The 16,012-nt window shown below is 36.7% G+C and overlaps 1 protein-coding gene across 2 annotated transcripts in view; it reads right to left on the bottom strand.

The window, feature by feature from the left end:
• Positions 1 to 16,012, bottom strand: part of LOC113659899 (dedicator of cytokinesis protein 2) — a 107,849-nt gene that overhangs the window by 51,618 nt on the left and 40,219 nt on the right. For both annotated transcript variants that reach the window (XM_047819359.1, XM_027172969.2), the window contains exons 25-26: positions 10,148 to 10,290; positions 3 to 98 (exon numbers count right to left, since the gene is read on the bottom strand). In XM_047819359.1, coding sequence (XP_047675315.1) covers positions 3 to 98; positions 10,148 to 10,290 — 239 coding nt within the window. The remainder of the gene's footprint in view (positions 1 to 2; positions 99 to 10,147; positions 10,291 to 16,012) is intronic.

Below are 16,012 nucleotides of genomic sequence, written 5' to 3'. Positions count from 1 at the left end.
ACAATGAGGGCATGCTCTCGGCCCATGGTGATGACTGTGCGGTTTATTGTCCTCAGCAGAGACGTCACAATGTCCTGAACGTGCTGAAACGTGTCCCCCTTTAATACAATAGAAAGGTACAAAACAGAGAAGTAAATTAAAAAAAGTTAGCATTTTTTTTCTATTCTGTTCCAGGCATCAATAAAACTTACACATTCTATTAATCTATATGGTAAAAACATATCACATATTAATAACACACTCACATATCCGTGCATTGACAGTTAATCTAAAATGCATTACCAGGCTCTGTGTAGGCTGCCTACTGAGTGTACGACATAACTGTATTTTGCTCTTAACTGAAGAAAGCGTTTCACAATCTTGTTTCAAATGAGTTCTGAAAAGGTGGCAATTTCCATGGAGTAATTCAAGTGGTTCTAAGATTGAGGAGGTCTTTCAGACAACAAACTACAAAAAAGGGAGACTTTTGAACTGATAAATGGGAAGCTTTTTCTCTGCCTGATAAATTGTGCTGGCAAAAAAAAAGGACAAATATAGGGGGGAGTCCAGAGCCATGGCTGGTATGCTACAAAGTGACAAGCGATTTTAATAGAATTAATAATAGAATAGTGAAACACAATATCCTCCCACTAACACACACAATTCTTGTATACCGCACAGAGATACATAAAAGCTTACAATTAAGACCTCAATAACACTATCATTACAGGGGAAAACATATTGCCTCAGGAAGGAATGAAGCGGGTAGGAGTGTGAGTGTGTGTGAGTGTGGGTGTCTAAGTGCACTGAAAAGATGAAGGAACTGTTCTGCATATTAAGCTCATCTCTCTGATTCTGTATGATTCGGTTCTCTTGGAATTCGCTGGTGGATGTTTCTCTAGTCTTCCGCAACAATTTCTTTTAGATAAAGTCGTTCATTTGAATGGAGGAACTTCATTTCTTCTCCCGGAGGAAAATATGTTCGAAATATGTGTGTGTGCAGGAGCAGAGCACCATGATATCATCCATGATCAGCATTCTCTGATAAGCTGTAAACATGTTTTGAAACGATGATGAGTCTTCCTAGACTGCAGCACTCAGTTCCAGTCATACGCATTAGCCTTGCCTCTGGCACTTTCTCCTTCTGCTTTCGACTGTAGCTTTGTTCATATGAAACCTGTTTGATCCATTCCTAGCAGCTGTCTGGGAGGCTATGTGTGACTCCATCCTGGTGAGTGGATCTGAGTTTGCTGGAGGCTTGTCATATGCAGTCTGCTCTGCACAGACAGCTAAAATCAAGCTTAACTTCAATAACCACATCAAAATCCTTTTAAACACTACGCTACAGAAGCGCCAGACCTGAAATGACTTGCAGAGGATGGATGGTGCAGACTTTCAGGCATCCTGGGAGTTCCCTGCACTATCTCAAACCTTATAGGAAGAAATCCTATTTTAGCCGAGTGCTTGTGATTATTTCCCATTGTACATGCCACAATCCATTAGTAGGAGTTTTCTTTCATGATTATCAGGTTGATCCATGAATTATAACAAACCTACTCTAATTTATACAAATATAATATTATTGCATCTGAAATGTAACACTAACATTTTGCACACAGAGCAGTAGGTAGAGTGAAACGCTTATAGTAGCTTACACTATGTAGGGAACAAGAAAAGTTAATATAGTGAAAGTATAAAAAAAATTAAAATAAATACTTGCACATTTTACAGGGATCATGGAGAAGAAATGAAATACTGCTAAATAAATCAATATTAGTAATCGGTAATATAGACACTTAGTATATATTAATAAATGAAAGTTCATCTAAAACATTAAGATTGTTGAGGAAAAGTACTTCTGAAACGAAGAAGACACCACAACAAAATTACAAAAAAAATCAAATGTACTGATATGGTGGCCAAGCTTTTACAGCCGTTATTTATAATTCATAGTTTCAGTCTTCATCTGGCTATACTTTGTTAACTTTAGACTTTTTTCTCTAAGAGAGTCATTCCACAAGCAATTGCACGAGAGAGAGAGAACTAAACGCTAGACACCCCAGAGCTTTAAAAGCTTAATATTTAAATAGTGTCTTTAAATAGGAATTTAGCAGAAATGTGCTCAGAGACTAAAATATATACATTGAATAATGTTAAATATAAACTACAGTAGAAGTTTTCTGTTGGTGAATATGAGGACTTACAGAGCCTCCTCTAGTCACACACTGTTTTACTCAATTGCATGGATGTGACATGAACACACAATACTTATTCCTTCAACTCAGAGAGACATGATGTCAATAATGACTGCATCAGGCTGCCTTTAGACAGCATGTGTCCTAACAATTAATGAGAGAATAGATTAGTCACTCTCAGCTTCATAAAACCAGCCATTAGCACTAAAGATCTATTCTGAGACCACGGGTTGAGAAGTTAGATTTTTATATCGTATGTATGTATGTATGTATGTATGTATGTATGTATGTATGTATGTATGTATGTATGTATGTATGTACAGTATGTATGTATGTATGTATGTATGTATGTATGTATGTATGTATGTATGTATGTACAGTATGGATGTATGTACGTATGTATGTATGTATGTATGTATGTATGTACAGTATGTATGTACAGTATGTATGTATGTACAATATGTATGTATGTATGTACAGTATGTATGTATGTATGTATGTATGTATGTATGTACAGTATGTATGTATGTATGTATGTATGTATGTATGTATGTATGTATGTATGTACAGTAGGTATGTATGTATGTATGTATGTATGTATGTATGTATGTATGGATGGATGGATGTATGGATGTATGTGTTATTATACTTTTTTATTAGATGTTTATTAATTATTTATTTAAAGACCCTAAAAAACTGAATGAGATGAGCAGATGTGAGTTACATTTTTGACTTGAGAAATGATTTATATATAATTTTTTCCTAAAAGTAAATGGTTATTGGTGAGTCTAAACACTTCTGTGAATATTAGTTACCAGTTATTATATAGTTTTGAAATGTATTACTTGTATTCATTTCTTCTTCATCACTTAATTATTGTTCCAAATTTGCACCTACCGGCAGTTTACAAACAAGATACTCTGTACTGTCCAGTATAAAAGGAATAGAAGTACATATCAGAAATTACCCATAATTACCAATGAAGTAGTAGGTAGTCACTGAACTGTAAAATAAAGTGCTATCATAATTTTAATGAACCATTACCAATGCTTATGCATAAGTGCCATTAATTAAGCTAATGATCTGTTAATTCAGCTAATGATTCAAAGCTATGTTTTTGTTCCATTTTGAATGCTGCAGTGAAAAACAGTCCTTTGGGCTGTTGGGCCATTTTCCATCAGCTGCACATAGTAAATTGTCTTGTGTTCAATCAAGTGTCTATATATTGTGCATAGATCCAGAAATGTAGCTATAGATCATTAGTTTAGTTAAGAGACCACTAGCTTAATTAAAAGCACTAATGCATAATTAGCCTCCTGAGATGTTTACTTGCGTATCAGTTTATTAGTTATTATAACCAGCATGTTCAGGTCACTGCTAAGCATGTAGACTATCAATACATAATCGAGTATATTCAGTGACTCATTGACAAATACTATTTTATTAACAGAGGTGTAATGTGTTTAATAAAGCTGTGTGTCAGTGACTTAACAGAATAAGAAAACGTTAATATACAACCTTTAAAAAGATGAGAGTCCTCACTGCAGAACCAAAATCCAAGATCCAAAATACAGTACAAGTCCTCTTAAAAGCCAAGCACTAAACCTAACACCGACACAAAAGATGCTAGGAATATAATACTGCATCAATGTAGGAGATTATGCAGGGAAAGGGAAGGGTATTTGCTTAAAAGTACATTTTGCGATTTTTAGAGCCAAACTGCTACGGCAGTGAAAACAGTGCCAAAATTTTCAGATGAGTCTCTTATATGTTCAAACTATGCATGCATTACATGTTGTCTTACAAGGAAATAAGGTAGAGGTAAGCATTTCTGTTCTGATTATATCTGGGACTGACAACTATTAAGAGATGTCTGAAATAAAGAATTTTATCCAGCATGCAGCAATACAGTAGATGTGTACAGTTACATTTCAGTATCACTGACATCGCAGAGTTATTATATTTATTATTATAACCACGTCTTTAATGTATAGTGGTTCCTATGTTGCGTTTACATAATTCTGCTCATCATTCTCCCTGCCTTATGTTTCCCACCTTGTTTATTTTTGTTTGTTTTTTTGTTTTATCTGTTTGAAAGTTGTGATTTTTCTTTGTTCTTCATTCTCTTTGACATTTATACTCACTCTCTCTTTGTGAGAAGATGAGACTGAGGTGGCAACAGTTAGACATCATCTGTCTGCTTCTTTAAGATAAGTAGACAGACAACAGACAAGAAGTCATTAAGGGACTGTGGGAGGTGGATGTGTGTGCAAACCCACTCACACACACACACACACACACACACACACACACACACACACACACACACACACACACACACACACACACACACACACACACACACACACACACACACACACACACAGCCAGGAGAAAGTATGTCATCCACTTGAGAAGGTGAGTGTGATTTGTTTGGCACAGAAGCACAGGGTGAGATATGAGCTCCTCTGCTCGGTGATTGGTCACAAAATGCATTGTTCAGAAATTACAACAATTAGTGAGCTCACCAGGTAACATCTGCTGTCTGATATACCTGTACACACAACCCTGTTTATTTTAATTCAGGTTGGCTTCCTTCAGGCCAGTATGAATGTCTATGGTGATAGAGTTAATATCTTTCATTTCCAGATTGAAATCAGGGTTTAGATCACACAACTAGCTCTGTATGTATTTAATAATAATAATAATATAAGCATAATAAAGCACAAAAAATTAATTTTTTAGGTAAAGTCACAGAAGTGGTACTGCACTCTCTATACATAGCAAAAGCAGGGCAAAGGAATTTTGCCGCACATCATCTGTAGGCAGTCTCATGTGATGCATAAGAGGATAAAGGGTGGGATTGAAACGGGGAGAGAAAATTTCAATTTTCATATTCATATTGTGTTTCAATTTGCATCAACAATCACTCAATCCATCTGAAACTCAAATATCATATGTGCACACCTGCAGACAAAATTCCACAAAAAAAAACCCTCTGATCCATTCATCCTTCTCAAGGATTTGTCTGTATTTCTCTCTCTCTCTCTCTCTCTCTCTCTCTCTCTCTCTCTCTCTCTCTCTCTCTCTCTCTCTCTCTCTCCTCATACACAAACATCTTTAGTGTGACAACTTAATCAGATACACTCACACCGCAAAAGCATCTTGCCATGAGAGGTGGAAAAATGAACCTCTGTTAGTGACGGCATGCTTGTTTGCATGCTCGGGGAAAAGAGAAACACCTGTCTCCTCTCAGCTTCTAAAATATTCATTTCATCCTCTTTGTTTATATCTTCCTTCCCTCCAGCAACGTCCGGGTTGTGTTCAAACATTTTAATTCCATGATTAAATTGCAATTCTCTGCACTGATACGGGAGCTGATTGGATCCGTCTTAAGGCTTTGAGTCTTTTAAGTGCAGACTTTAAACTACTGTTCAGACATCCAACTTTCCCAGGAATGTTCTAGCATTCGAACATCTGACCTGACCAAAGTAAAAGTGTTATAGTCAGCTGGCTAAACTAATAGTGAGATTATGTGTTAGCTGTGTTTAAAAGCATGTAGTAAGAGTATCAGAGCTTAAACTTTCTGGACTATTTGACCACCAGTAGCAACCTGAGCCGAGCCTTAAGTCAGGGTCTAAAGTCTGTCCTAAATCACAGACAATTAAATTACCTAAATGATAAAAGAGAAAGATAGCAAGCTATTATAAATCTACATAACGTTTAAATGTTTACATGCTCATGTTGAACATACCACATCTTGCACTAGTTTGCCACCAGCTGCTGACTTTGAATGCCTCCATGTTTTTCACCTACCATTGTCTTACACTTAAATCCAATTCCGTACATTCGCTCATTTTCAAAATCCTTTATCCTGGTGAGTAGAAGAAGATCCAGAACCCTTTATCCCGAACATACCCTCCTTAGAACACAGGACACCATGCACACACATCCGCACCCTCATCCATACATAGGGGAAAATGATCATAACTAATCCATTTCTACCTTAGCATTTTTTTTGGGAGATGGAAGGAAACTTATCCTGAAGGCAACACCACACACAACAGCTCCAGGTCCCTAGGTTGATTTCGACATTGTATTTTAATTTTATTGTGAACAATTTTTCCTCATCTTTCTAATAACAAATCAATATTTTCATCTATGCATTACACATAATTGGGATAGCTATAAGTTTTAAGTAATAAACTGAAAGAGCATTGCTACAGTTTTGTGTTTACATTATTAGTAGCCTATAAATAAAAGTGATAAATTATATTATATAAATTATAAAAATAAGTTTAAAGCTATCATCAAATATGATAGTTTTGAAAGCTGCATATGATAGCTGCAAAAAATTAGTTCTGAACAATTCAGTGACTTGCTTCCTTCCTTCCTTCCTTGGTTCCTTGTTTGTTTACTAATTAGTTCATGGTTACGAATTTGTGTTGAACTTTGACGCACTTGTGTTTTGTCTGATGCCCAAAGATTACTATGAATTTCTCAGAAGCAGTTTCATATGGTGATGACTGGAAGTGACTCTCCCTTGAGCAAAATGATTAATGCTCATCAACACATGCAAACCTGCTCACTTGCTTTGCTTCTCAGCTGCAATCTGCTTTGCCTAAAAGTGTCGGCAAAAAAGTACGTAATAAACGGCTCGGTAAAATTGTTGCTTGGTTCTTAGTTAAATGATTATTTTTACCATAGAGCTAAAGGCTATCAAGAAGGTCGAAGAATTACAGTCAGTGCAAATTGTTAAAGATTAATATAACATAAAATCTGAACACTGAGCTATTTCTATTTGTGTTCTATTTATACTTTTACTTATTTCTTTCTATTGATTTTTTCACGATGGGCCTTTATTCCCATGTTCCTTCAGGCTCGTCTAGTCTCGTGCTATCGTCAGTCGACCGCTAAGTTGATCGTAGAAAGAGAAAGTGAGAGACAGAGACCTCTTCTGACCTCCCTCTTGATGCTTGTTTTTATTAGAAATTTGAAATGGTGCCAGAATCCAGTTATAGAAGAGAGCAAGGAAGAGGAGAGAAGTGCCGAGGGAAAAGAGAGAGAATGTGTGACCTTGTGTCACTTTTCCTTCCTCTTCTGGTCATCTTCCACCATTCCCCATTACTCACTGTCTGTGTCTGGCCCTTATGACCTTTTGTTTACACTCACTTCACGCTAGCTCACTTTTATTTCACTACCACTATAACTCTCCATCACCTGTTTTTCTTTTCTCTCTCTATCTCCAATCTCCTAAAAGGTGGTCTAAAAAGCTAAATTAATAGCTTGACAATTATTTAATAGCTTGATAGCATCATTATATCCTGAGGTTATTTTTTTTGTCTACATAAAAAATATCCAAAAAATTACACAAAATATAAGAAATTTAGTAACAAACTTAAACCAGATTTAACTCACTTTAGCCAGAGATAATTACTATAATAAGCCACTATTACTAAACTAAAAAATAATATTCTTTGAACAACATTAGACAACCACAACATGTCCTAATGCAGTATGTTAAACCTCATGTGTTCCAGGTCGATTTTATAATAATAATTAAAAATAAACCATTTTTTACTGTTACCTTTTTGACTGTTTGCACAGAAACATTGGTAACAAGAAACAAGTGGGCTAGTAGGAAGTGGGTTTTCTACTTATAATATGATTAGCATACTGTACATGATACAGGAATTGGGAGTTGATAATATTTGACTCATTTTGATTCAACGCTTCCTGGTAAAGATCTTATCAGAAGACAAGTTAGATCTGCAGGACTGTCTTGACTGTAATTGTCATATTCAGAAAAGAGAAAACAGAAGTCAATAATGCTGATGGTAATATAACTAATAATTTCAAATCTAATTAAAAAATATAAAAGACAATGATGATGAAATGATTATTCATTTAAAGTGATTTGTTTGTCTGTATTTGCCAGCACTCTGTCTCTTCTCCTCCCTTTACTTTCTCTCCATTTAAGTCTTTTCTGTGCTAATCTCCTTGCCTGTCACCTTATCTCCTCATTCACCCCTTATCTTTACTCTGTCTCTGCAGGCTTCATTCTAATCTGTAATCCACGTGATAGGCGAATAGGATTTAAGTGGCAATAAAACTGTACTCTGTTGCACTACAAGCACACAGGCGGCATCATTTCATGCTATTTCTTCTTAGGTTCTTTAGAGCTCCCTTAAGAGCTGCAGAACCTTTACAAGGAGGAAAAGGGATTATAGTAGAACAGCACATGCTGCCCCCCCCCCCCCACACACACACCGCTCCCCACCTATCTGTCTCTTGTTCCCTTTACAAATTCAGTGCATGTTCATCTTTTCAGCACGCGGCTGGAACAAACCGCATCATCTCTCCACTCTCCAAATGCTCACTGTAATCACTCATTTTGACCCATTTTTCTCTCTGTTTCATACTCAGAGTTCAAGCTTCAATCCATCCAGGCCATCAAAGTAACTCAAGATAAAATATTATCCATTGACTTTGAAGTATGAGGTTCTCTAGCCCACCCACTTGTGTGTGTGTGTGTGTGTTTGTGTGTGTGCGCGCACAAGACATAGAGATAACTTTTATACTCATCAACATTTAAAATAATCAAGGTCTTCGGTTTCAAATCAATAGTCCTATTATAATCTGCACTCTGCACTAAGCAAAAGCTGTCCTCTCAACGCAGGACATAAAGCAATATAATCATAAAACTAAATAAAATAATGTGGAGTATACAATGCATGTTGAACTGAATGATTTGCTATATAAATAATATTAATGGAAGTCATTAATTATTATGGAAACACAAATCCCTGTCTCACACTTGCTTACTCATCTGGTACTTCTGTTACAGATTTATAAACATCCTAATTCTCCTAAGGAAAAGTGATATTAGTAACATAATGTAAACCCTCCACTAAATATTCATGGAGGTTAATTTTTCCTTACCTTATTTACATGCGATCAAGCAAGTTAATGCAGGTGCTCTTTATTTTTTAATCATCCACCCATACAGTACATTCTCTACTATGCTTATCCTGCTGGCTTGCAGGAAACCTGGAGCCTATTCCGGGAGACTAGGACAGGATGCCAGTGTATCCCAGAGCACAATCATGCACACAGCCATTCACACACTACTGACAATTGTGAGGTGCCAATCAGCCTAGAACACATGTCTTTGGACAGGGGATGAAACCAGAGTACCCAGAGGAAACCCAGAGGAACATGCAAATTCCACACACACGGAGGAAGCGGGAATCAAAACCCAACCCTTGAGGTGTTATTCAAATATACTAACCACCAAACCACTTCAAATATACTAACCACCAAAACACTTTGACTCCCTTGTTTAATTATTTAATCAAATTTGACAGAATATTAAATAATTAATGCACCCTTGATTAATATTGTGGAGAATCCTGTATCAGGTTGGCTCATTATAGTTCTATATGGTAGCTTTATAGAGTTCCTAATCTTTTAAAATAAAGCGCTACCTTGGTTATATGTATATATGTCTGCTGGTCATAATACACAGATAAAATAAAATATAAAACTTTAATAAAAATGGTGTGTTAATAATAAAGAATAAAAAGAAAAGAAAAAAAAGAAAAAAGAAAAAGAAAAAAATTTAAATAATAAAATAGTTCATGTTCTAATTTGAGCACAAGGTTTATAGAGAAGACAGAAATCATTAAGAAACTGGAGCTGGTTCACTTGTAAATATCATTATGAGCTGACCTAAAATTGTCACAATGAGAAACGATCAGTCAGTTATTTATTTGTATTTTTTAAATCGAGTAAGCAGTAACTATTTGTAAATATTCATTCTGAAGAGTAACTTAGCAATTGGAAGTGCATGCATTAGTTATATCTGTAGTGTGGTGTTTTGTGCTTGATTGCTCTACCAGTAAGGTAAAGTGCATCCTGAAGGCAAGTGAATGATTAGTGTATCGTTTCTGAAGATTAAGCTTGGCTCTTACCACATCCTTGCGGCTGAGCACCTCCAGGATGTTGTTGAGGAGCTCCACACTGTTCCGCCTCTCATCCTGTGGCCCTTCCCCCACATCAGACAATGCCCCACTCAGCTCCTTAAGCATCATGGGTAACAGGATGTCACGACATTCTGGAAATGACATCACAGTGAAACATATGAAATGACAGACCAACTATAAACATGTTGAGACTATTCACATAGTAATATATTTATCATATTAAAAGACAAACTTCTGCCTCCTTATACAGTGATTCCACATGATTCAGTCTTTCCACCTCTGCTGGAGTTCCCTTGTTTGTGAGTGTCTGTATGTGAGTGATGGTGTGACCCTCACCCTCTCAGTGGAAACTTGAAGGTGCATTGTTAGTAATGAGCGTCTAACGAGCCAGAAGCTAAACGAGTTTTTAATGTGCTGACTGTGTCTGCTAAGAGGGCTGCGGAGGTGAGACAGATGCATACATCCTCAGGTAAGTATATCCGTCTCTACTGTGCTCAGACAGAGATGGATACCCATGCTCTTTCAGGAAATATCCATCCTCAGACAGTGAATAACGTGAGCTTATCAGAGTTCACGGTGAACAGATTATGAATTCGAAATCAGTATCGACGCATGCTGTTAACCTCTTATATGCACAGGAGCAGTTAGCAGGTTCATACTTCCACATTCTCATAACGATATACACTTCCCATTACTTTCAATGTGGTTACTAAATAAGCTTTAAAGGATTCCTAAACAAAATGAGCAAAAAAAAAATATGTAGTTCTATAGCACACTTAACAATAGGCAATGGCACAAAGCAGATAAACAATAATCCAGATGTTGATTTAGATTCCTAATGAGCAAACCAGATGTGAGAGGCAAAGAAAAACAGAAGCACTGGGTGGAACTAGATTGTAAAAGAAACCCAGTCTTTTATGGTTGACATTTGATTATGGTATAAGCAATTAATACAAGTGTAGAAGAATAAAATCAAGCAGTGATGTTTGTACGGAAAGAGTCAATATGTTCTGTGCGGTATTGTGATTTAAAGAACAGGACGGTACAGAAACAGCTCTTAGGTTTGTATGTACGGAATCCAGGTGAGATTATCTACTGATGCAAGAGAGGCACAAACTACAGAACCTGGTTTTGCTAAGTTCAGATCTTGAGAGTGTCTATATGGGAAAATTCAAAGTATCAAAGTGCAACAACCATGCCGGCTGAGCAGCGATGTGGGAAAACTTTTACCTACATAAATATTTATAAATGGAAAGCTACACCTGCTGAATAACTCAAGATTAGTGGTATTAAAAAACAAAACAACTTAAACAACCAGTCTGAAATTACTGTAATGTTCTATTCTTGATGATGTTTGATTATAAAGCTGTTCCCCTACAGAGACACATGAACAAATGTAGCACAGCAAAATAGACGATAGATAATGAACTGTAGTTTCCAAATAAATTATGTGTAGAGAAATGAAATCTAACTTGTCCCTTTATATTAGAAAGGGAATAGTCAAAGCCATTCCTGAGAGAGACAGAGACAGAGAGAGAGAGAGAGAGAGAGAGAGAGAGAGAGAGAGAGAGAGAGAGAGAGAGAGAGAGAGAGAGGTGTGAAGGTAAGACATCAGGATAGAAACAAAGTCAGTTTCATGGCAAATTTAATTCTTTCCTTCTAAACGTGTATCCATCATCTTTTATTATATTAACTGCTCATGTACAGATCTTATAGATTAGGACACAGTGATATGCATTTTGAGACACAGCTTTGGCTTAAAACCGTTCTTGCATGCTTCATGAATCCCAGATTGCTTTGTACAAGGACAATCAGTAGTTCTATCTTGATAAAAGATGCTTAATTACACACTAGTGTTTTCCTGATCTGTTTGTGTCTGATTATAAATCATTTGTTTTATGTACTGGAACAGCATCCTGGCAGCTGTATACAGACAAAACAGTAGCGCTGTTCACTCAGCAGTGAGGGAATTGAAACATGAGAGTGCAAACCTGAGCATGAAATACACACCTCATATAAAATACAATTAAGCAAATAGCACCTGACAATGGCACTCATGATTTTAAATGCTACTGTTAATTCCAGAGTCTCTGTCATTTCCACAGCTACAAAACCAAAGCATACGAAGAAACAAACATAAAATTCTTCATCCAAAATATTTTATATAGTTAGTGAAAATAGGTCGCCTGAATCTGCATATCATTGGGAAATATTTTAGTCAATAAATCATTTAAGTCTGAGCAAAGCATCACAGACGAAGTGAGACAGAATGAAGCAAACCACCAAATTATGATGCAGCATGCTACTCCACCTTAATTTCTTTCATTTTTCTGTGACCTTTATCATCTGTGGGTGGGCAGTGAGGCATCACTGCTGTTTTTCAAGATTACTGTGGTGTAAGTAAAATAAGCCTGACCCCAAGTGCCACTTTACACCACCTCCAGGTCCACACAGGGTTAATTACTTTGCACGAGGGCACAAAGGTAGAGATCAGGAGGAGACAGCAGAAACCTGTGTCCCTATCTCATAGTGAGGCTTTCCGCTTCTAGTATGAAGCCTTGGCACCACATCTGTTCACTGCACCAGCAGCTGTTCCGTCCCTATACATGGCAGTGTGATTACTTTTTGCTGTCTGCAGTGACTCATTCTTTCTGCTAGCCAACAAAATGCCAGGAATAGAGGTAATGGTTATACCTCTAACATTTCACACTCAACAAGACTTCAGCAACTGACAATGCTGAGTGCCAGAAAATGTGAGCAGAAAATTTAACAGATCTTTAAAGAACAATAAATAAAAGTACAAAGCTTTGTCGATGGCTGCAGAGGGAGGCAAAACTGCCGCAGAGACTGAGACGGAAAGACGCATAGAGCAAAGGACAGCCTTAATTTTTTTTAAGTGCACTAGATTATTTACATATATACAAATTATATATTTCATTGCTCTATTATTACTATTATACTTTTCTTAAAGTAAGAATGTCAGATCATTACAGGTCATTCATTTGTATTTAGATTCATCTTCTTTGTTGTTACAGACAATCTCACTCACTGCTCTTCTTTACAGCTCAGAAAGGTAAACAAGATGGAATTCAGTGCTAAATACTAAGCTCCCAAGCTTTGTTAGATCATTTAGCAGATTTCCAAAAATAATACCAAAACAAATAAAAGTGAATTAATGTGTATATAATGTGTATATATGCCATATCAGTATAAAGAATGTCTAGGCTAAAAAAAAAATACATTTGTGCCTAATACAGTACGTCATACTCAGTTCATGGCTGAAAGTATAAAAGTTGACAATCAGGCATTTAGAATGTGTAGATGGTCATAAGCATTTGTTTTTACCTACAGTAGGCTACTAGAGGCCTTACTTTATTTATAAAAATAAATAAATAAATAAATATAAATATATATATAGAGATAGATAGATAGATAGATAGATAGATAGATAGATAGATAGATAGATAGATAGATAGATAGATAGATAGATAGATAGATATCTTTATTTATAAAAAAAATATACATATAGATATATAGATTTTTTTTTTTCAAGGGAAACAGTAAACCAATTTCTCGTCTTTGAGATGCACCATGTGCTTGTTCATGGGCAACTAATATATGTAGGTATCATCTTATACCACTAAATATTCTGTGTAAGGTTTCCTAACAGAGCTAAAAACGTCTTACCAAAATCCAACAGTGTCCTAATTTTATATGCATCAAGAAAATCATTTACTTGTTTATACTGATTGAAAATGTTTGCTAAGTTAATTTTCATTCCTCTGATAGAATAGAACACCAGTGTACTGTTTAAATATTAACCGCATTGCTTTACACATTCGCTAATATTATAAACTGAAAAATGTTAGTATTATTTAGTTTGCTAGCAGGATAAAGTGATCTTTAATGAATACACCTAATTGATAGATTGAGTGAAGTAAAAATGTTGCATATAACATGTTTCATGCACAATGTTTTTTTTCCAAGCAAATAAAAATCCAAATGAACAACAGGGTCATTAAAACATAGATGGAGACAGCTGGACAGTTTAATAACTATGTAACGTGGGTCAATAAATAAACAGCGTGAGTATCAGGTTTTCTGGTGAGAGAATCACTACTGTACTAACACTTTGCTATGATATAACTACTGGTTGAATGTAGATTAAGATTTAAAATACAAGCGAGGAGACATAAAAGGCACAGCTTAATGCACGTTGCATGTACATCCATCACAAGTAATGTAGAGTAAAGAGTCTTGTATGGTTTGTCCCTCAGAGCTGCAATAACACACAATGTCCCTTCAAGGTTTATGTGGCTGCAGTGAGGTGGTTGAAGGGATGAGATTGGTAGTTGGGTCACAACATCTTATACAGAGTGACCACAGCTCAGGGGGCTGGGAAGTGGTTAAAAAAAGGAGAGAGACATAAAGGAAGATAATGTCTGACACCATAGACTACAAGGTTCACCACCAGGTCCATATATTGAGGGCAACACTTTCCTCCAGTCACAGCAAAAAAAAAAACATGCCAGTAAAAATAAGCCACCAAGCACTTTCTCAAGGCCACACACACACGCACACACAGCATCGTGACCTGCATTCTGACTGCCCTAAGCTAAACCAAGTGTGTGTCGTGTGTGTGTGTCTGTGTGCAAGAATGTCCATAACTCACTACCTACTGTATCCGCTGTGCAAAGCAGTGCTGCAGTATTTCTGAGATGTGTGTATGTGTTTTGTGTGTGTGTGTGTGTGTGTGTGTGTGTGTGTGTGTGTGTGTGTGTGTGTGTGTGTGTGTGTGTGTGTGTGTGTGTGTGTGTGTGCAAGCATGTCCATAACTCAATACCTACTGTATCCGCTGTGCAAATCAGTTCTGTAGTATTTCAAAGATGTCGAGGTGTTTTTCAGAGCTCTCAGTAGAGAAGGTCAATGCCAAAAGTACTAACTAATCTGCAGAGACTGCAACGTGGATACCAATGACCTCGACCGCACATACAGAAAGACAGGTATAGTGTCTCTGTGCAGATGACAAAGGCCAAGTGTCGCTGTGGCAATCACAATCCATCCCGTTCCCTTCTCTGAAGAAATTGTTCACTCATTTTTCATCCTCGGATTCATCTCTGAGAGCTAACGATAACGTATTCCGCTCTGTAATAGAACGCCATTTCAATTACTTACTGTAGGCATCTCAAATAAAAATCCACATGTCATGCAGATAAATGGAGGGAGAGAAAAGTGGAGAAACCTCTGTGTGTGCATAGAAGTACATTCTAGAAAATTTGAAGTTTGTAAGGATAATACCAGCTACAGCAAAAATGTAAAATTTTAGAGCACATAAATTATTGTGCAAAAAGACATGCACTCATGACAGCCACAATTTGCAATCAAAAGCTTCTAATAATGCACAATCACAGACTACAAAGACAGCTGGTGCCATAGTGAGCACAAAAACACTGAAAAGGCAGGGCGGGTTTAATGCTTTTAGCCCAGCAGGATGATCACGGTTGAGACCAGCCCTTGGCAAGAGTAACCATAACAACGGCCACATTAGGGCCGTGGATAGAAACTTTAATTCACTTTCAGTGCATACAAATTAGTCAGATGAGAGTCATCCTGGTGTGTATGAGTATACCAACTTGTGTGCATCTGCGTGTAAGTCTATTCAGTGTTTTAATGCACAAGGAAGGTTTAGTGTGAGTCCTTATTCGTCTGTTGTGCTGTGTGTGTGATGTATGGGTGAGGTTGTGTGTCTCCGTAAACAAAAGATAGATGGAATAGGTAAACATGCCAAAAGCTGATTAATTTACATCACATCATTACAGATCAGAAGATTGTGGGTTCAAATCCCAGCACTGC

The sequence above is a fragment of the Tachysurus fulvidraco genome, chromosome 10, assembly GCF_022655615.1.
Source record: "Tachysurus fulvidraco isolate hzauxx_2018 chromosome 10, HZAU_PFXX_2.0, whole genome shotgun sequence".
Lineage (NCBI taxonomy): Eukaryota > Metazoa > Chordata > Actinopteri > Siluriformes > Bagridae > Tachysurus > Tachysurus fulvidraco.
Note: the sequence above shows the minus strand (reverse complement) of the source record. Positions and strands in the feature narration are given on the sequence as shown.